At 41.0% G+C, this 22,484-nt stretch overlaps 1 protein-coding gene across 1 annotated transcript; it reads left to right on the top strand.

Annotated features, from left to right (window-relative positions):
* The first annotated feature begins 946 nt into the window (after nt 1-946).
* Nucleotides 947-21,604, top strand: LOC143640231 (SET domain-containing protein 4-like). Its single transcript, XM_077108113.1, has 10 exons — nt 947-1,037; nt 6,033-6,128; nt 7,941-7,978; nt 10,274-10,362; nt 11,849-12,278; nt 13,483-13,657; nt 15,312-15,393; nt 16,552-16,632; nt 19,563-19,686; nt 21,425-21,604. Exons 1-10 carry the CDS (start codon nt 965-967, stop codon nt 21,602-21,604), a joined length of 1,368 nt encoding a protein of 455 aa, XP_076964228.1. The 5' UTR covers nt 947-964.
* Nucleotides 21,605-22,484: the final 880 nt, after the last annotated feature.

Below are 22,484 nucleotides of genomic sequence, written 5' to 3'. Positions count from 1 at the left end.
TAGTAAATGTTGGTTATGACTGCGATATGCAAGTCAGCAAAGCACTCGTTTATAAAATCAGTTATGAGCCCACGGTGGCACACGGTGTAATCCCAGCATCTCTGCAGGCTGAGGCAGGAGGATCATAGGAGTTCAAAGCCAGCCTCACCAATAGAGAGGAGCTAAGCAACTCAGATTCTGTCTCTAAATAAAATACTGGAATGTGACTCAGTAGTCAAGTTCTCCTGGGTTCGATCCCTGTACCAGGAAAAAAAAAATTCTGTTTTCAGTTTCAGTAGCCACAATCGAAGTACTCAAGATTCACATGTGTCAGGGACTACTGTATTGGGCAGTCCAGAAATAAGGTATTTGTATCATTGCCCGAAAGTCTTTTGCACAGAGCTGATTCTAACTATGTTGCCCTTTCAAGGTGATTTTCCAATGGAAATTTTTAATGAGGTAATGATAAAGTATAAGAGGTTGTAAGAAAACAATAGAGATCTTACAGGTCACCAAAGCACCTGTTTATGAGCCAGGCATGGTGGCACACACCTGTATTCCCAGTGGCTCCAGAGGCTGGGGCAGGAGGATCTCTAGTTCAGAGCCAGCCTCAGCAACAGTTAAGATGCTAAGTAACTTATTGAGACTCTGCCTTAATGAAGTACAAAAAAGGGCTTTAGTCCTCAATACCAAAAAAAAAAGAAATTATGAAGTTTTCTGTCATTAATCAACATTCATTAAGGCCTCAGGCTGAAATCGTTTCAGAGGGACCCATATGATAGGGTCTCCTTTATGGAAAAAATCTTGATTTAGCTCATGGCACAAGCATTTCCTGAACAAAAAGCACATTAGAGAAACAGCTTACCCAAGTGTATGTTTGCATATTCAGCAGTGCAAGGGTGGTGATTGTCATCCAGCTGGAAAGTAAGACAAAGACCTGCTTTGTATTTTAGGTTGGGCACCTACACAGAAACTCCAGTTTAGTATGCAGAAGGGAAGAGGGAGAACAAGCCGGATCAGGAGGCGAAAACACCTCAGAAGTTCTGAATCAAGAGGAGGTATGGTTTTGTTTTTTTATTAGTAAAACAGAACTTCTTTTTGTCTAGCATCCAGTGATGTACATAGCTTTTCTCAAAGCCATGTAGATAGATATTGTTCCAAAGTACTGTTTCTTTCTTTCTTTTTTTTTTAAGAGAGAGAGAGAGAGAATTTTTTTTTTATATTTATTTTTTAGTTTTTGGCGGGCACAACATCTTTGTTTTTTGTATGTGGTGCTGAGGATCGAACCCGGGCGCATGCATGCCAGGCGAGTGTGCCACCGCTTGAACCACATCCCCAGCCCGAAAGTACTGTTTCTTAAAGAGCATTTTTTTTTAATGGTGCTCTTGTATTCTTTCCAACCCTGGATGCCGCTATGAATATATTTCAGTTATTGCTTCAGTAGTTTTCTCTGGGATGACCCAGGATCTGTGGCTTGCCATGACCTTAGTTATGTGTAGTGTATAAAAGTGGGGGTGTAAATTCATCACTCCCAATCTATGTGAAAGTGCTTGGACAACTTAAAAGTGCTGTTTAAATGTAAATCGTTTCTGTATAAAATTAGTTACCCTCTTCCTAGTTGACCCCAAGCATGTCAGCACCATTTTGAGGCCCTCCATAGCCTGTGGCCAACTAAATCTTTCTTAGCTTTGTTCCCATTCTACCTTTGCCCCCTGGGATGATTTCCACCGCTCCTTTGCCTCCATCCTCTTTTGCTGTCTACTTGTCACTGTTGGTGCAGCTTTCCTGAGGGATTGTGTCTGTGTTGCCTGTTTGGTTAGGTGTGTCGTGGGATCCTCGTGCCTTTTGTGTGAGATCTCACCTCCTGCCTGGCACTCGTGTCTCTCACCAGTGGAGCTCCAATTTGGCTGCTCGATATCCTGGAAATACGTCATCTCTGCTCACCTCTTCTGGGGCCCCACACTTCCAGCTCTGCCGATCTCTTAGCCTAGAACGTCTCCTTTCCTTCTCCCAGCTTGTTTGCTTTCTCTCCTGTGCTCAGAACTGAGCTGAGGTCCTATATTTTTGAAAATGCTCTTTCTACTAGTCATTGACATTAGTCTTTGCAATCATCCTTATTAGGTGTACTCTTCTTTGAGGACCTAATATTTTTCCAAGCTTTCTCATGAAACTCTTGTTTCCAAACCGTACTAGTTTTTGAGGGTCAGCAATATAGTGTATGTTTTTTCATAGAGGCTACCATAAAGCTGTGTCTTTATCTGTGTGTGTTTATGTATGTAAAGTTGCTCATTAAATTCTCATTTAAGGGCTGGGGTTGTGGCTCAGCGGTAGAGCACTCTCCTAGCAAGTGCGAGGCTCTGGGTTCGATCCTCAGCACCACATAAAAATAAATAAAATAAAGGTATTGTGTCCAACTATAACTTAAAAAATATTTTAAAAAATTTCTCATTTAACCTGACATACTGGTGGGTACCTATAGTTCCAGCTGTTGGGAGGCTGAGTGGGTAACTACTTGAGCCCAGGAGCTCTAGTGCCAGTTTAGGCAACACAGTACTACCACATTTCAAAATAAACACATAAAAAATGATTATGCTTGTTAATTTATTGCTCTTACCACAAGATCTATTTCCTTGTTGTTGATTACATACGTTGGAAGGCTTATGCCTTTGCATTTTTTTTTTAGTTGTAGTTGGACATAATCTTTATTTATTTTTATGTGGTGCTGAGGATTAAACCTGTTCCTCACACATGCGAGGCAGACGCCTTACCACCGAGCTACAGCCCCAACCATGCCTGTGCATTTTTAAAAAAGATTTTACTGAGGTATAATTCTCATAATGAATATTGTATAATTAAAGTATATAATTTGGTATGTGTATCATAAATGAAGTCATTATGCTATAAAATTTCCATTTTTAAAAAAATATTCTTAGCTGTAGATGGACATAATACCTTTATTTATGTGGTGCTGAGGATGAAACCCAGTGCCTCACGTATGCGAGGCAAACGCTCTACCACTGAGCTACAACCCAGGCCCTTCATTTTTTTTTTAAATAATCACTTCCTACCATCCCTGGCTGAACCCTCTGTACCCCACTTCTTGAGTAACTTCTTAAATACTTGCTGTCACAATGGATTAGTTTGCATTTTATAGTGTTGTGTGTCACTAGAATCACACAGTGTGTCCTGTTCTTAAAAATGTGGTTTATTTTATTTAATTTTGAAATAATTTCACATTGTTATTTGCATTTGTTCTCTTTCATTGTTGAATGCCTTTATTGTTTGTTCATCCTGTTGATGATGGAAGGATGTATAATATATTGTATATGTGTAAGTTTTCCTTTTTTCCTTGAGTTCATTCACTTGTTGTTTAAAATCAAAGCCTCTGAGTGGTGTTCACTGGTCATGATTCTGCCCAGAAGTTTTGGAAGTTGAGAAGATTGATTCCTATCACTAGAGATGAGAACCTGGCACTGGAATGAGAAGTCACCTTAATAAGGATCATTACAAGACTATCATATTTCTCATCTTTTCTGAGGGCCTGTGTCTTTCTAAGGCCATTCATTTCCCCATAAGTGCCTTCTCCCACACCAAAGTACCCTAATGAGATGGTACAGAAGCCCCACAATTTAACCACCTCCTTGAGTTGCATTTTTCTGTGAATATCTGTGTGTACAGGTGAATAAAATTCTGTCTTTATTTTCTTGGTAGTTGTCTTTTGCCAGAGTAATTGCAGACCCCCAGACCCTTACTGTAGAGCTCAAGTTTTGCTTCCCTCAAACTGGGCACTGTAGTCATTTGTGTTTTGGGCCATTGCAAGTGAAGCTGCAGCGAACACTTGTGTGCAAGTATTTGCATGGACTTACGCCTTTGTTTCCTTGAATAACTACGTAGGCGGGAGTGGTAGTAGGAGTTTCTTTCTAACTTGTAAGAAACTGCAGCATGGGTGAGTTTCTCAAGTGATTGTATGTTTTATGCTCCCATAGCAGTTTGTGAGAGTCCCAGTTTTCCATGTGCTTGCCAACTTTTGTTGGTCTGTAATGTGATCTATCCTGAATGCTTCTTGTGCATTTAAGAGAAATGCACTTTCTGCTGCTGTGGGTAACGTGTTTAGCAGCTCTCCTTCCATTCTGCTGGGTCCTTGTGCTCTCTCTGCTTCCTTGTTGATCCTGTGCTTAACTACCCATTATTGAAAGCAGGATCTTCAAGTCTCTAGTGATTATTGTAGAATTGTCAACTGTTCCCTCTAATTCTTCCAGTTTTTGCTTCAATATTTGGGGCTCTGCTGTTTGGTTTCTATCTGTGTGTAATTGTTATGTCTTCCTGATGGATGAACCCCTTCCTTGTTATAAATGTCTCTCTCTACTGACTTTTGCTTGAAAGTCTTTCTGGTCTTTTGTTGGAGTAGTCACTTCTGCTTCCTAGGTGCTGTGCATCCTCTGGGGCTTTCTATCCTTTACTTGCATTATCTGAATGTCTCTGTTGACAGGATATACTTGAATTTTGTTTTTAATCTAGCCTACCAAACTCTGCTTTTCCCCAAATTTCCTAATCCACTGACATTTGGTGTTATTGATAGATGTGGATTTACATTTGCCACTTTGCATTTTGTTTTCTGTGTGTCTCCTATCTTTGCTTTTGTTCCAGTACTTCTTCTATACTGTTTTCTTTTGTATGAAATCAGCATTTTCTGGTGAACTGTTTTCATTTCTTTATTGTTTTTTCATTTTGTTGCTCTGGATTATTTCCTTAGTTATTGTTCTAGGGTGTACCATATGTGTCTTAACTTGATTAGAATCTATTTCATTCTTGGTCTTCATCAGCTTGGGTTACCATAACAACATACCATAGAATGGGCTTCAGCTATATAAATTTATATCTTAGTAGTAGAGGCTGGGAAACCTCAGGTGAAGGTGTTGCTGATTTGGTTCCTGGTGAGTGCTGTCTTCCTGGCTGGTGACCATTGCATCAACACTGTCTGCACATGGCAGACCATCTCTCTCCCTCCTTTTTAGTGTTGGGGGATGGAACCCATAGCCTCACACATGGTAAACGCACTCTGCCACTGAGCTACACCCTCAGTCCTCTTTCTTTGCTTCTTGTAAGAGCAGGGATCCCTTGGTAAAGGCCCCACCCTCACGACTCCCTGACCTCATAACCTGAACTCCCTAAGGCTCATCTTCAAATACTGTTGGACTAGGACTTTAACATACTCATTTTGGGAGGCCAATAATATTCAATTTATAAGAATCTATTTATTTATATATTTTTAATTGTAATATTTTGAAGTTCTTATTGTGCAGGTCTACATTTTTTTAGATTTATCTGTTTTTTAGGTTCTTGAATTATATATTTTTTGATGCTATTTCATATGATATTTTTAATATTAATTTTTGTTTATTGCTCATATGTAGAGATACCATTGAATTTTTATGAATTGATTTGATATGCTGCAACATAATATTTTGGTATTTGTATTTTATTATATTTCATAGTTTTGAGATTGTATCTCTTTGTATTGCCTAGGATGGCCTCAAACTTGCAATCCTCCCATCTCAGCCTCGATAGTAGCTGGGATTTTGGGTGTATGCTACCATGCCTGGCTGGTTGGTTGCTTTTTTGTAGACTCCCCTTAGATTTTCTCTATGGGTGCTCATGTCTTCTGAGAATAAGGAAAGGTTTACTACTTCTTTCCTGTTTCATTCCTTCGGTTTGTTTTTCTTATGTTTACTGGTGTTGATGAAAAGGGAGAGGTGAGATATACTTCTCTTGGTCTTGAAAGCACTGAGTTTGTCACCATTGTGTCCTTGTTAGATATTATTTCCTGGGCTGAGGAAGTTTCCTTGTGTTAGTTTGCTTAGAATTTTTATCAGGATGGATGTTGGACTTGATGAAATGCTTTTATGCATCTATGGAAATGATCATATAATGAATGGTCTTTCTGTTTTAGTTGATGTTAAACCTTTTATGATCAGTCCGTCTGATATTCTTGATTATAGGTGTTCTTAGTATACATTAATTTTAATGAGCATGTTTTTTCCTCTCCCAACCAGTGAATGAGAGCTACAAGTCTGAATTTATAGAGCTAAAGAAGTGGCTGAAAAACAGGAAGTTTGAAGATAGGAACTTAACTCCTGCTCGTTTTCCAGGTAAGAGTTGTGCTTCAGCTCTGCTGACCTCTCTCAGATGGGAGTGGGTGGAGCGCTCTCTGACAGTACATCTGTTGCTGGGTGGTGGGCTTCTTGACTTGTCTACACTGTTTGTGCTTCACCTTGTTGTAAATATAAATGTACATGGTAGGTGAAGGGAAATGACAGAATGATGAAATCAAAAGGAAAAGGAGAATGAGAATATAAAAATAAGATGAAGTCTTGGACAGGGACATAAAAGACACATTACGATATGTTACACACCTGTGGGAGGGGAGCTACGAATTCAACTGAGCCAGATTCTCTGGTATTGACAGGACCAGTACCGTGACTCTGGGTCTCCTATGCACTAAATTTAGTTGTCTGTTCAGTGGAAGTGCAGGTGCCCTGGACCCCAACCTGCAGGGAATGCCTAGCTAGGCATCATAGGAAAGATACTGGGTGACCTGTGTGCTGGTCACCTTGCCTGTGGTGGTTTCCTGGGATTTTTCAAGCATGCAGGCTAATGGGATTGTCCCTGGCCCCAGTGAGTTGGCATAGTTTTCTGTAGGCGAGGGAGGGCCCTCAGTTCATATTGTCCCTCAGCTTGGTGTCAGGTGTGTAGTTCAGTGTCTTGGAGAAGGAGCTTATCAGTGCTACAGGCTGCACAGTCACCTGAGCTGAGGCATTTTAACCTCTGATATGGGAATTGAAGAGCTCATTGTAGAGGTTAGGTTGTAATTTTCTTCTGAAACATTCTGTCACAGAAGTTGGATAGCTTGCTATTAGTGCACACCTGCATACAAGGATACCCTGCTGTGCCCATGGGTGGGCTAGAAATAATGGTAGAATACACCAGGATGCCCTTCAAAGGGACTTGGGGTCTGCCACAGTACAGAGAAGGAGTTGTGTGATAGAAGGGCCCTGAAATTCTATATCACAGGGCAGGATACAGACATTTTACCTTATAGAAAATGTGAAAGTATATGTTACTGAATGCTTCCTCTGGCCATTAACATTATCATTCAGTTTTAATTTGACTTTGAGCAAAATGAGTTTCTCTGTGTCTCCCAAGATAGATGATTTCCATGTGTGCCTCTGGCCAAGTGAAATGATATGTTGTTCCCCAAGAATCAGCTACATGTGGTGAGTTTGGACTAAATTGCTTGATTTGAGTTAATAACAACAGAGAGGGGCTCCAAAACAGTGTACTCAGGAATGGCAGGCCATAATGAACTACTGGCATGTCCAGGGAGGCAGAGGAAGATAAGGGTTTTTAAAGGTGAATGAGAAGGTTTGGGTAAGATAAATGAACAATGTTTGTTGGCTGTAAGGATCAATAACAAGGGTGGCATCATTCCAAGGTTGAACAGACAATTGCTGGCAATTATCCTCACAGAAGTATTTTTGTTTTAGATTGTGGTTGTGGCAGAATCTTTTGTGACAGTTTTTATTGTCAGGCAATCAAGTGTGAGGACCCTTCCTTCACGGCACAAGTTAACTCCATTTTGGTTCTGACAACTTTGACCTAGTTGTTTTGTATCAGGGTTTCTGCTAGCTCTAACAGAATGTTTAATTTTCTGTTTTGGGGAGTCAAAGAATGATCTGTGAAAGCCACATTATCAGATTGATTTTAATATCATAAGGAGTTCATGATGTTTTCTAGAACAGCTTCCTGACCTCCTCTCCCTTGGGAGTGGAGGGCTAAGGACACCCATCTTCAGCTTTTTGTAATTTTGGAGCTCATTCACATTTTTCTTTCAAAATGGGCTCTCTAGGACCTTGAAGATACAGTTGAAGATATTCACCTCTTTTCCATGTTTGCTTTCCTAGGTACAGGAAGAGGGCTAATGAGCAGAACACCCCTGCGGGTGAGAACTTCTCTTTTGTCCTTGAAACCTAACACAGATTTTGGTGCTTTTTTTTTGTGGTTCAAATCAAGTGAATCAAAAGTACTTTACTTATAACTATTTCTCTTACGGTTCCGTCAAGTAGGGTTAAGTTTGCTTCATATAAAAGACAAAACCGAGTGTCTCAGTGCTTAAAAACAGTGCAGAAGTGTATTTTGCTGTCATTTAATAAAGCCTAGAGGGGCCAGACCTGTGGCCTTCAGAGGCTCAGATTCCTTCTAGCTCTCTGTCCCTCCCTAAGCCTGTCTAGGCTCCTGGAGCAAAAGGAGGGAGCAAGGGGGAAAGGCAGTGCAGGGACCCTCCCTGGAAGGATGTTCCCAGTTCCGCCCCCATTGGCCAGTGTTCTGTTGTCCTGGCGGCTACTTGGGAGGGAAAAACCTGCTGCCTTTTCTTTGGCCCCTTGCTCTTTAAATGGGACTTTGTTAGGAGAAGAAAGAGAGAAGTCATTTTGGTGTAGGCCTCTTCCTAACGCTTCACCACATCAAGGTTTAAAAATCAGGTCATATTGTAGATGCGTGAGGGGTGCTGTTCGTGGTACGGGAGGAGAGCCTGAGCAAGTTGGGGACAAGGCCTGATCCAGGGGTTGCTGCCAACTCTGGGATTGGCAATGAAATTCCAGTCCTTCCTGCTTCTGTTTCCTTACCTGGTAAATAAGGAGATGATCTTTAGGTCCCTTTTAGTTTTTCTCTGTGGTATTTTAGAGCATTATGTGATGCATACTTTTCTTTAAAGTTAGAAATTAATTGCTTCCTTTACCTTAAGTTTATCTAAACTTTTTTTTTTTTTTGGTGTTGTGTATTTTTATATGCAAAGCCTCCCTCAACCCCTGAGCTACACCTTCCGACCCTAAATTTATTTTTAATTCCTTTATTTAATTTGTTTTAAACTCAGCTAAGAAAATGATACCTTTTGATGTTGTATTCTATTGTGCTGCTTTTATATTTTTATTAGTTTTCAATTTTAATGATGGTAAGATACATAAAACTTAGTTTGCCATTTGGACCATTTTTTCATGTACAGTTCAGTAGTGTTAAGTATATTCACATTGTTGTGCAATATTTTGTATATTTTCAGAAAGGCATAATAAGTCAATTATGCCTTGACTTATTTGAAGCAGAATTTGAGTAGAAGAAATAGACCTCTCATATATATAGCAGTATCTATAAGTAGTTTTTGTTGAAATTATTAAACGATAATTGGTAGTTGCTTCACTTGTACTTTCAACTGTGACTTCTTAATTAAACTTTTTGAAAGTAGAGACATTTTACATGTAATGAAATGCACAGATCTTAACTGTATAGCCTGGAGAATTTATTTGTTAAAGAGATATTTACCAATCAAGTTATAGGATGTTTTATTTATTTATTTTTTTAAAGTAGAAGATCATGGGATGTCTACACTGATCACCTGCTTTATAGATTCAGAAACCATAAATTGAACCTCAAAGAGCTTTGAGATAATTTGTTGACTGGTTAAATTACTGATGCTGGTTAAAATGAAGGCAGGTTCTTCTATCTGCTTCTTAGTGCTCTATTTGGTGATCATTACTGGTTCCATAATGTTGTACACTACCAGTGTCTCCAGTGTCCAGTGCCTGTTTGTTACTTTTTGTCATAGTTTTTTCCTCTCCGTGGTTGTATCTTAGTAAGAGAAACGAAAATGTACACTTTTGCAAGTGGTAGAATGAGAATCTGTGTGCTGGGCTGCCCTCTCTGGCACAGATCTCAGAGATTAGGCCATTGCCTGCTCACTTGGATTTCACTGGATAGTTTTTTTTTTTTTTTAAGAGAAAGGGGTCTCATTATGTTGCACAGGCTGGTGCCAGACTCCTGGGCTCAGTTGATCCTTCTGTCTCTGCCTCCTGAATAGTTGAAACTAAGCAGCATGCTGCTGTGCCAGGCTTTGTTGGATGAAACTTTTTTGAGTGGTTTGTGCCTGTGCCCCCAGGTATCACTGGTTCCTCAGATAAGAAATTAGAAGAACTATATGGTTTCAAGTGTTTCCATGTTTCCTTCCTGTGCTGGTTTGACAGGTGGGAGTCATTCCCATTCTGAACCTTTAATTCTGTGTGTTTGTTGAACCTAGAGTTGGAGAGAACTCATCTGCTGACTCAGGGAATTGGGAGTGAGCCTACTGTTGGGCTCATGTGGCAAGTAGTAGGGACTTTTGGGTAGATGATTGCGGGATCAGTGACTTCACAATATGTAAGTCCATCCCAAAATGCTGGCGTCCTAAACTTTACTTTTTTTTGGCAAGGAGGGACAGATGATTATTTCGTTGCCTGAGAGTTGCCTGCTCACCACGGAAACAGTGATTCGAAGCTACTTAGGGGTGTACATTACTAAGTAAGTGGCCACATCATGTTAATCTGGTGCCAGTGTTTCTCCTGAATGCCTTTGTCATGGCAAATGTGTTATCCAAGGCACAATTCAGTAGAATCCAGATGCTTGTCTAGTAGATAAATACCTGAACTCAATTGAATGCAAATTGAAAGGTATATTCTGTCCTAGAAGTTTATTCTTCATGCACATAAACTGCATTTTGAAGTCTTTAATAGACTGCAGGGGACACAGGTGTGAGTCCTGACCCATCACCTAACTAGAAAGTGGAGGTTAAGTGGGACCATATATGTAAATCACAGCCAAGTGCCTTAATAGGTAGCAGTTGTTCCCTTGGTCATAGTAGGTATCCATGGGGGTTAGTTAACCCTTTTTTTAGTTTAACCCTTATTTTTATGTGCTTGAATTCTTCCTCAACTATGAAGAGCTTTAATATTTTGAAAGAATTAATTCTCTTTAGGTAGAGAGAGGAGGTGAAGTGGGAGTTAAGAAAGCTGAGAGTATTTTTGGCTTATTTCTGGTGGGCAATGGTTTGGGTGCACCTCAGCGGAAGGAGTTTCTACATTATGGGGTTGAAAGGTTGTGCTGTTGCTTAATCCCAAGGACAGCTCTGGGCACCCGCCCTTGCATCTTTGTATTGGCTGATTGGGGGCAAGGTTGCCCTTAGGGTTAACCTTTTCTCATTCATTCTTTAGTTTTTGGTGGAATGCATCTCAGTATAAGAATCTGGATATTTGGATATTAAAAGATTAATGATAACTTTTTCTAAACACATTCATGCCACATGAGATACTTTATCAGTAATTATTTAACCAAAATTATGTAATTTCTAACAGAGCACGTAAGTTTAGTGAGTGTATTATGATTTCACTCAGGTTCCTGTCCGGGTTAGTACCGTCCTGTAGAATGTTGGGCAATGACAGAGGTGTTTTATTTTGCATTGTCTAAAATGGTAGCCACTGGCAGAAATGGCTTTTGAGTACTTGAAATGTGACTTACCATACTAAGGAACTGACTTTTAAATATTAATTTAATTCTAAATAAACAGCTACATATACTTAGTGGTCCGTATATTGGATGGTATACGTCTAGGTTTTTTTCCCACCAATTTTTTTCCCCACTGTATTTTATACCCTTATCCAGGTGAAACCAATGGCTTATGGCAAAAGCTTTCAAACAGGAGAACAAAGTTGAAAGCAAAGAGGTGTTTTATTGATTTTTGTTTTCAAAAACATGTAAAAAATCTTGTAAACAGTCCTGGAATCTGTAGAGTCAGCTTTTCTGACACATAAATGTGGCTTTTTGAGGTCCCTGATCGGGATGTGCTTTGGAGAAGAGCCTTAAGGAAGGAGACAGTTCTCTTGGTATGTTAAGTCAATGTAGGGTGTGTTGACCGTTTGAGCAAAATTCTTCCTGCAGCAAACCAAAGTACTTAGCTTATTCCATATTTCAAGTCAGAGTAACTCCTTCAATCTGACCTTAATGTTTCAAGGTGGAAGCCTCGTCCATCTCCTCTGCTGGCTCTGTGCACCTTTTTAGTGTCAGAAAGGCATGCTGGGGACCGGTCTCTCTGGAAGCCTTACTTGCAGATTTTACCCAAGACCTACACCTGCCCTGTTTGTTTGGAGCCAGAAGTGGTGAATCTTCTACCCAATGTGTTAAAAGCAAAGACTGGAGAGCAGCGAGCCCATGTGCAGAAGCTTTTCACCTCTTCCAGAGACTTTTTCTCTTCCCTGCAGCCTCTGTTTGCAGAGCCCATTGACAGCATCTTCAGCTACAGCGCCCTCCTGTGGGCCTGGTGCACTGTCAACACCAGAGCTGTGTACCTGAGGCCTAGGAAGCAGGAATGCCTTTCCGCAGAGCCGGATACCTGTGTGCTTGCTCCATACCTGGATTTGTTGAATCACAGCCCTCATGTCCAGGTGAGAAGCTGATGTGGTGACACATGTTCTGTTTTGATAGAAAGATTTCAATGTGTAGAATCTGTGACTTTGAATAGTGAGTGAGACCAATGGGGAAAGTGTAGCTGACTTCGGGTAAATCAATGGGACCCATCTGTCTTTCGTGCATTCTGGGTTTTTCTTTTTGACTCCATTGTCCTTCTGGAATGCTTTTTCTTTGCCCCATTTCTCCGTTTTGCTGTCCAGGCCTCAGGAGCCCCGGGCTCCATCCTCTAGGCTACCTTTACCAGCAGCTTGAGTCCTCCTTCCTTCATGCTCCTTCTAGACTGGGGCCAAGGTCTAGCTTCTTTCCTGTCCCATCCCTTTTGCACTTGGTGGCATGGCTGTCAGAGCATTAACCTTTGCTCTGATCACTGAGGGATTCCTCCTTCCTGAATTAAGCAGCAAAATCTTTGTGGATGGGGACTTTTTGTTCTCTTTGGAACCCCAGGGCTTAGAGCAGAGTTTGGCATATAATAGATGTTTGGTAAACTTTTATTAATTGGATGAATATTTGTGGGGAGAGGAGTCAGGAAATCATGAAGAATCCTGCTTTGGGAGATAGCCACAGAGTTACAGATACCCTCTTTCCCTGCCCTTTCTTTTGGTGGCAGGTATGGAAGATGGGTGTGTCTGCAGGGTAAATGGGTATGCTGAGGTAAAGGGCTGACTTTCAGGGTGGAGAGGAGTTCCCATCAGTGGGCTTGTCTGTGGGTGAGGGGTGCACGAGGGATGCGCTGTGCAGGCGAATGGCTGGCTCTGCTTGTGCTCTTCCCTTTATGTGACATGTGCCACGAGAACATCAGAGGTGTCAGTGAGAGGAGATTGGGGAGGCCTGCTGTGCTTGCTTAGGCCCAGGACAATGCCTGACCTGTCCAATTATTCCTGCTACAGAAAGATGCCTTTTCCACAGTGTGACCCACAGAGGTCAGGGGTCAGAGGGGTGATTCTGTTGATACATACGAATAATGCCAGGGTGTGCAGTGCCGTAGGATGCAGTGATTTTTATAGACTACTGTAGGAAGATCACGAACTGCGGCCTGTGGATGTGTGGCCTGGGTTCCTGAGCTTCTAAGAATGGTTAGTACAGTCTTAAAGAATTACCAAAAAATAACTTATGACAGAGGCCACAGCTCAGCTTTTTAGTTTTATATTTAAAATAATCTCTAACAAATTTCCATTCTAGGTAAAAGCAGCATTTAATGAGAAGACTCGTTGTTATGAAATTAGAACAGCTTCTGGTTGTAGAAAGCACGAGGAGGTATTCATCTGCTATGGTCCACATGACAACCAGTGGCTGCTGCTGGAGTATGGCTTTGTTTCCCCCTGCAATCCTCATGCTTGTGTTTATGTCTCAAGAGGTTGGAATCAATTTTGCTTTTCTTATTAAGACAATTTTTTGTCCCACTTGGATATGTTGTTATTTTGAATTTTATTAAAAATAGTAAAACCTTGAAACATACCTATACATCATTTACTTCATCCTAGATAGAGCTAGCCTTATTGTTTCTAACTATGCAGTTTCAATATTGAACTCAAAACAGCAAAGCTTTGGTTGATAAAGTGGATAAGAAGAACTGAGCAGAGTTTTATTGCACTAGATCAGAGGCCTATACTGGAAGAAACCTAGACCTACACTGTCCATACAGTGACCATTGGGTGCATGGAGCTGTTTCAATTTAAATTGCTTACAATTAAATTAATATTTAAAATTCATTCCTTAGTAAGGCAAATCACATCTCAAGTGGTTGAAAGCCATTTCTGACTAGTGGCCACCATATTGGACAATGCAAAAGGAAAGGAAGATTGCTAAGGAGATAAGTATAGTATTATTAGATCTAAGGAAATGGAAATATTTGTACTGAAGCCTTGTTACTGAAGATAGGATTAGAAAGCAGGGAATGAAAATGTTAAGACATCTTTAAGACACAGTGCTAATCAAAGAGGTAAGTGTAATATGTAATCCTATGTTTGGAGATTAATGCCATGGTTTAAAAAAAATTGATTTTGCTTGTGTTCTTTTGTGGTCTGCTAACTAGCCATGTCATTGATGATAATATTTTAAAATAATAATTTAGTCATTAAATTTATGATGTGAAAATTCTAAATTTAGTATTAGAAATAGTACATAGAAGGCTGATTTTTGTTTTTCTTCTGAAGTAGTAGAGGTGGTTTGGAGGTCATGAAGAAATGTCTAGAGATTTCCCCAGTGTATAATTTGAAGTGGTCATGTGTAAGTTGAAAGGGACATAGAAATGGTCAAGGTTATATATTCATCCTTTACACAGACTAATAATAGTCCTCAAAATATAAATAAAACGACTAAAATTGGGCCTTACAGAGTCTCTTGGAAAACTTGCTTTGAGATTGGCTCATGCTTCAGAATTCTGATAACTTTAATATTGATGGTTATGAAATGATAGTTGTCAAATAAATTAATTTGAAGAAAAATCACCCTTTTGTTAAAAAATAAAGAAGGGGCTTTGGGTACAGTCCAGTAGTAGAGCACTTGCCTAATATGTGCTAGGCCCTACCACCATAGAAAGAAAAAACCCTTCTTACCCTGTCCTATTCTCCAAATAACTGTCAATTTTTACATATTTGCATTTTTTTTGTAATCGCAACTAGTCATTATTATGCTATTTGAATTCTGCCTTTTAAAAACTCTTGTTACAAGACTTCTCTCATGTTTTTACAAGCCTGTGTTTTGTTGGTTGTGGTTTTCCAAGTTATTATCATGCCTTAATGACCTGGTTTTGTTCATTGATTGACTTAATGGGAACATGAACTCAGCTTGTGGGTGTTCTGTCCTGAGGCCTTGGAATTCTTAGTTTTTCAGGGACTAAATAATGATCTCAGTGAATTGGACTTGAAGAGTAGATTTCCTTCGTGTGAGTTAGGAAAAACTGTTTATACTTGATCCTAATGGGAAGGAAAGTAAGTGCAGATGGAGAGGGAAGATAACTTTTGTGTGAATTATACCCTAAATCTCTGTATGAATTTTTTTTAATGCAGATACACTTGTTAAATATCTTCCATCAACTGATAAACAGATGAACAAAAAGATTTCCATTCTAAAAGATCATGGCTTTATAGAGTAAGTGTTTCCCTTTCCCTTTTGAAATTACTCTTTTAGGAAGTTTTCATGAAAAAATTGAGGGCTGGATTTTCCATGAGACACCTCCTAACTCCATCAGCTCACTGGTAGGTGTTAGTTGAGCACTTACTGTGTGCAGAAAAGTGGTGCTCACTGTTGTGGAGGAGAGGACACAGGACTAAGACACTTTAAAGAAACTTATTTGAGGGGCTGGGATTGTGGCTCAGTGGTAGAGCGTTCGTCTAGCATGTGAGCGGCTCTGGGTTCGATCCTCAGCACCACGAAAAAATAATAAAATAAAGGTATTTCATCCAACTACAACTAAAAAGAAAAGAATAAAAAAAATAAAAAACAAACTTGAACTATTCAATACTGTATTAAAAGAGAATCCCCTGCCTTTGCCATGTGGCAAGGTGGGATGGCCTTCAGGAAAACCAGTCACCAGCATCATGGTACAGGCTCTGGGGAAGGGGTGGTTGGTGGTTCCACACTACACGGGTAGATAGGCCTTTGGGTTTTCCCTTCCAAATTTTCTTTGAGGATAAAATTAAGATTTAAAATTAAGAGAGCTCTCACATAGCAATTGAGTGAGAGCTGTCTGGCTGTGGTAGCATCCAGATTCTTCCATCATTCATCACTATGAACTTTGTCTTGTGCCCCTTTGCTGTGTATCTCTTAACCAAGTTTTGCTTCTTACTAAAATTGATTGGAAGATAGATTTTTATTCTCTTTCTCTTTTTTTGTACCAGGGATTAAACCCAGGGGTGCTTAACCACTGAGCCACATCGCTAGACCTTTTATTTTTTATTTTGAAACAAGGTCTCACTAAGTTGCTTACGGCTTGGCTAAATTGCTCAGACTAGCCACAAACTTTCGATCCTCCTGACTCAACCTCCTGAGCTGCTAGGAATACAGATGAGCGCCACCACACCCGGCAGCTTTTTATTCTTTAAAAAAATTTAAAAAGAGAATTTTCTGTTTCTTAGACTTTATTCTTAAGTATTATTAAGTATTTATTCTTAAGTATTGTTTTGACCAACATCATAGAGGTAACAATGTTCTGTGACCTCATTTTAAAAAAGTTTGGCTTAACAAACATTTGTCATGGTGTCATGAAATACTGAAATGACAGAAATGTCTTTGTTTTTCTACTTTTAGAAATTTGACATTTGGATGGGATGGGCCGTCTTGGAGGTTACTCACAGCTCTTAAGTTGTTATGTCTGGAAGCTGAAAAATTGTAAGTTCCACGTGTATTGGTCTGAATTTGTAGCCACAACCTAGACACAATTTGGGGGGGGGGTTTGGCTTTTATTTAAATAGCCAAACAGAGAAAAAAGAAAGGCCATTCTGTATGTAACTGACTCATCCAGGGCGTGTTTTACTGTTTCAACCATTTCTGGCATTCTGGTTTTAGAGTCATAATCACGTACATGGCTCTGGAAGTTTTTATTCTCAACTCTTGGGTTTCTCTGCTGGTGACCCGATGGCTTTTGTGAGCAGTGTCACCATTCAGCATCAAGACTCAGAGTAGTTCTGCTTTTCCTGGGAGCAGCAGAGCTCCTCACACAACCCTGCCTGTCAGTTGCCAGGGCAGACCCAGAAGCTGTGTTAAGAGCCCTAGAGTTTTCAATGGGGAGACAGGAGGAGGAGCCCCGGCAGGCTCCCTCGCATTCCTGTGAAGCTGTCAGTGCCACTCACAGCAGCCGCCTGTCAGCACCTTTGGGCGTGCTCTGCCCAGCACAGGGCTGCTGCAGCCTGGGGCCTCCTCAGGGAAGCAGCCTTCATCTTGCTGCTGTCCAGCATGTAGGGAGGACTTCTTGAAGACGGTGAGGCCTGAGGAGTAAATGAATAATGCTTAGAAATTGCTCTTAGCACGGTGCTGGATGTAGTTGGTGCTCACTCAGTGCTGCCTGCTGTGCATGATGCTGCCTTCTTCTCTTCCTTTAGGAACTTGGGAAATAGATGATCTCAACCATGGGCAGCACAGATTTGCACTGTGCGGGTCCTTATACATGGATTTTTTTGGAAATTTGCAGTAATTTGAAAAATCTTAGCTATGTCATGAAAACATCAAATATGTATAGATAATAGTCTATTTTATCATTTGCCACCATAAATATACAGAAAGTTAAATTTTATCAAAATTTATGCACAAACACATCAGAAAGATGCAGTTTTAAATCGTTAACTGCATAAAAATTCAGTGAGTGAATGTTGTGTTACTGTAAAACTTTTGTACCCCTCCTGTTGATGTTTGGTGTTTAGAATGTCTGCTTAAAACTCTGCTGATCATCTCTGCCTGAGCATTTGTTTCTGCAGTAAGTTATATATCACAGTAAAAGCCATTTCTCGCAGCCTATGTGTGTTTTTCGCCATGTATGATACACACAGCACACAACATATGTATTAATCGACTATATTATTGTTAAGGCTTCCAGTCACCAGCAGGCTAGTAATAGTTGAATTTTGGGGGAGTCAGCAGTTATCTGTGGCTGGGACAGTGGCACCTGTAATCCCAGCAACTTGGGAGATTGGGTCAGGAGGATCAAAAGTTTGAAGCCAGCCTCAACAACTTAGTGAGGCTCTAAGCAACTTAAAGAGACCCTGTCTCAAAAATAAAAAGGGCTGGGGATACAGTTCAGTGGTTAAATGCCCCTGGGTTCAATCCCATATATATGTGGATTTTTAATTGTGTGTCAGCACTGCCAGCTCCTGGGTTGTTCAAGGGTCAGCTGTAGGTGTTTTCACTCTCAGCAGATGGTGTGTTCTGTTACTGATATGTTTGTTTCTTTTCATTATAAAAGAAAGCTTGGGAATATTTGTGGTCCTCCCAAATGTACAAACATCCTGATTCATTCCTGACTGTACTCTATTTTTCCTCTTTGTTTTTTCCTTTGACTTGTTCTTCCCATTCGTTTGTTTTACATTTATTTTGTTTTGTGCAGACCCATTCAAGTGTTTTTAAATCTTTCTCAGAACAAGCCAGATATGAGAGCTTTTCAGGCACTTCAGCCTAAAGTTAAAGCAACTGGACATTTTCCAGAGGTCATCCTTAGGCCTCTTTTCTTCCCTCAGAGTCACTTCTGTGTCAGGTGCAGGAAAAGCAGGTGGTGGGCTTCTGCCTACTGGGGGTTTGCGAGCTGGTCGCCTCCCACCCTCTTGTTCTGTCCGGCCAAGGTCTGCAGCTTTCCCAGTTCTCACTTCCCTTGGGTTAGGTAATTGTGAAGATTACATTAGATAGTGGTCATGCATGGGACACTGTCCAGGCACATGGTAATTTTCTGCTTTCTGTCACAAGCACTCTCTGTTCCTGAGGTGCAGCTTTGTCTCTGACTCTGCAGACGTCACGACTCTTCCCTGTGGGGTCTTGTTGCTGTTCTGAGTTTCTAGCTGGCTATGTCTACGTCCACTTGCACGTTGTGCGCTTTTACCTTCTCTTGTCAACCGATTCTCCAGAATCTCTGCTTCCCAGTCAGCCCCTCCATCCCCTCTCTCGCTGATGGTGCTCCTTCCTCACGTGTGGCCTTGGCTCTGCCCCCTTCCGGCTCAGTGTGCTTCCCTAGCTCACCTACACTCTTCTGCCTTCAGAAAGTCAGCCCCACCTCCCCACCGAGCTCCACTCCTGCAGACCTGCAGAGTGTCTAAGCAGAGTGGCTTTCACGTAAAGAAAGCTGTGGCTGTACCTGTTGAGCATTTTGCTTTGTGAAGTGCGTTCCAAGTTGTCACCCAGCAAGAAAGACTGTCACTTGAAGAGTAGGACGACTCCAGTGCCTTAGCTCCCAAGTCCTCTGGCCTTTCTGCTGTGGACCTGGCTCCCTGTCCCGTCTCTGCCTTCCTCCTCTGTCGCCTGCTTTATTCCCTTGGCTGGTGGGCACGACTCCACTTACTGTGTCCCAGACACAGGGTTGTGATGATGGTAACATCTGCTCGTAGCCAGCAAGGAGCACCCAGTACCCCTGCCTTTTATTCTTGGCTGCTCCTTTTTTGTGCACCTTGTTGCTTCCACACCGGAACTACCCATGGTGTGAAGGTTTTAGGGAAGCTGCTTATAGAAGGAGTTTTATTATGCTCTGGAAGAATTGGAGGGGAGTTTGTTGTTTGCAGTGTGAAAGCTCTTTATTTCTCAAGAGCCTGCTGAAATTACTTTATTGAACATTTTGGTTCTAGTACGTGCTGGAAAAAAGTTCTTCTTGGAGAAGTAGTTTCAGATGCAAATGAGAAGACAAGTTTGGATGTAGCCCAGAAAATATGCCATCATCTCCTAGAGGAGAGTTCTGCTATGCTTCAGAGGGTATGTTTCTATAATATGACATCCTTTTCTTAAGCATTGTGACTGTGAAGTTATTTGTCTTATACATGTTATTAAAGACAGTAGATCTTTTTTTTAAAAAAAATTATTTTTTAATTGGGGGTGGACACATATCTTTATTTCTTTTTTTTTAATGTGGTGTTGAGGATCAAACCCAGTGCCTCATGTGTGCTAGGCTCTACCACTGAACTACAATCCCAGTCCAATAGTAGATCTTTTTAAGAGCACTTTTTAGTGTCTTAAATGTTGTAAATTCTAGGGCTGGGGTTATGGCTCAGCAGTAGAGCGCTAACCTTTTGCACATGCAAGGTCCTGGGTTTGATCCTCAGCACCGCATATAAATAAATAAAATAAAGATATTGTGTCCAACTGCAACTAAAAAATAAGTATTTAAAAAAATGTTGTAAATGCTGGATTTTCCTGTTGATTTTGTACCTGTGCCTTTAAAATTTTCCTTTTTAATTGACAGATTAAACATTCATATATTTATGTTGTACTACATGATGTTTTAAGATATTCTTTTATATATATATATATATATATATATATATATATATATATATATATATATACATATACATATTAGAATGCCTTAATCAAGCTGTTTAACATATACATCACCTCATACTTCTTTTTTTTGGTTGTGAGACTCTTTAAAATTTAATTTCTTAGCAATTTTCAAGGATGCATACTGTTAGTAACCGCAGTCAGCATGCTGTACAGTAGATCTCTGATCTTTGCTAGGTGATTTTGAAGGTCTCTGGAGCCTACTCTTGTTTAGCTCGGGTGTTGTATCCCTTGACCAGTGTCTCCCCCGTCCCTCACTTCTAGCATCTTCTGACACCATTCTGCTCTTTTTCTGTGTTCAACTTTTTTCTATCCACATATAAACAAGAACTTATAATTTTTGTCTTTCTATTCCTGGTTTATTTCATTTAACATAATGTCTTTCATTTAGTGTAATGTTTGTCTGCGTTGTCACAAATGACAGGATATCCACCTTTAAATTTTTTTTTTTTTTTAGTTATTGATAGTCCTTTATTTTCTTGCTTATTTACATGGGGAGCTGGGAATCAAACACAGTACCATGTGTCCAAGGCAGATGCTCTACTGCCGAGCTACAACTCCAGCCCCCAGGATACGCATCTTTTTTTTAAGATTGAGTAGTATTCCATTTTGTACATACTCCATGTTTTCTTTATCCATTTGTCTGTAATGGGCACTCAGACGGATTCAGTGTCTATGCCTGTACATTTAAATAGGTAAAAATTGATCACATGATTTCTTACTAATAGGTTTTATTTTATGTTTTAACTTAGTATTTTAGGTAAATGAGAAATCAGCTCATTTATATGAAAATGTGAATGGGATTATAAAAAGCAATTTTAAGGAACCTTGAAGACATTATGCTAACTGAAAAGAGTCATACACAAAAGGATATATGTAGATTCTACTTCCATAAGGTATTCAGAACAGGCAAATCCAGAGTGACAGAGTAGAGTGCAGGTTACCAGGGCTTTTGGGAACGAGGACTAAGGATGCTAATGTGTGGTCACAGGATATGTCTGGGGTGGCAGAGAGTCGGAGGGGATAGTAGTGTTGGTTGTACAACAATGGGAATCACGCAGTGCCACTGAACTATACGCCTAAAAATGGCTAAAGTGGCAAATTTTATGTTCTATTTTACTACAGTAAAAAATAATTTAAAACTCACTTTCAGGTTTCTCACATGAAGGATGAAAAGGTGTCTTTGGTAAGCCAGCTGGCTTTGGTGGAAACACTGTGGCGGGAAGAGCTGATGGTCCTCCAGGCCTCCACTGAGACCCTCGCCAGCGTGCACACCACTTACCTGGCCTCCCCCAAACGCCTGGGGTCACCTCCTGTGGTGGGTGTGACTTAAGCATTTTTAAATTAAGTTGGATTAAACGGATTTTCTCTCAGCTGTTTGCGGTCTCTGAGTGGTTTGTATTCTACCCATGCCCTTAGTCCTTCCCCTGTAAACACTGAGCTTTTAAGATCAGGTGTTCAGGTGTGTGGAGCACGTCTGCAGGGGCAGAAGAGTTCTGGGAACTGGGAGCTGTGAGTGAAGACACATCCGCCATCTGAGTGGCACCTTTCATCCACTACAAAATAAACAGCAGTGCCAAGGGAAGAGGGCGGGGAGGGCCTGAGGGAGCTGGAGCCATGCTGGAGCCCGCCCGGACTCGGCTCTGTGTGTGGTTGTCACTCTGCGTCCTGCTTTGTTCTGACTCAGCAGAGGGAAGAGGCCAAGAAGTTGTGCTTTTAAGATGCTCTGATACCATCGAGTTAAGGGGCAAGTTGGTGGCGGGTGTGGGGGTGTGAAGCAGCTGTGGGTCCCAGCCAGGGTTCCTCAGGCCTTCTGTGTGTGGACGCACCTGATGGGTGTTGAGAAGCCTTCCTGGGGGCATGCAGGGTCTCCAGGAGGACAGACTCCCCCGACCTGCTCCTGGCCGCTGATGACTGAGGCAGGCTTACTCGGGAGTAATCTGGAGGATGCCTGGCTGGCCTGCGGCTGTCCGTCTTCCTCGCCATCTCTCCTGGGCAGGCCTTCACTAGAGGAGCCGGGCCCTTGTTGTGTTGCTGTGCCTCAGTTGGATGTCTGCTTGATCCTGGGGCTCAGTGGGGGACAGTTGGCCCCTACCCTTACTTTTGGTTTTATTTTTTAATATCTTTTAGGTCCAGGGCAGAGAGAAGGGAGTATGCCCCCAGAGCTCTTTGTCTTTGGCCTTATGGACCTTCCAGTGTCATTCGGAGAGCCA

The sequence above is a fragment of the Callospermophilus lateralis genome, unplaced genomic scaffold (assembly GCF_048772815.1).
Source record: "Callospermophilus lateralis isolate mCalLat2 unplaced genomic scaffold, mCalLat2.hap1 Scaffold_139, whole genome shotgun sequence".
NCBI lineage: Eukaryota > Metazoa > Chordata > Mammalia > Rodentia > Sciuridae > Callospermophilus > Callospermophilus lateralis.
The sequence above is the reverse complement of the archived record's forward strand: the minus strand, read 5'-3'. Positions and strand labels throughout refer to the sequence as shown.

What these genes read in the sequence shown, in the direction of transcription:
- LOC143640231 (XM_077108113.1), top strand. Translation starts at nt 965, where the DNA reads ATGCAGAAGGGAAGAGGGAGAACAAGCCGGATCAGGAGGCGAAAACAC. An exon ending in AACTCCTGCTCGTTTTCCAG is followed by an intron (nt 6,129 to 7,940) that starts GTAAGAGTTGTG and finishes TTGCTTTCCTAG; the next exon opens with GTACAGGAAGAGGGCTAATG. An exon ending in TGAGCAGAACACCCCTGCGG is followed by an intron (nt 7,979 to 10,273) that starts GTGAGAACTTCT and finishes TTTTTTGGCAAG; the next exon opens with GAGGGACAGATGATTATTTC.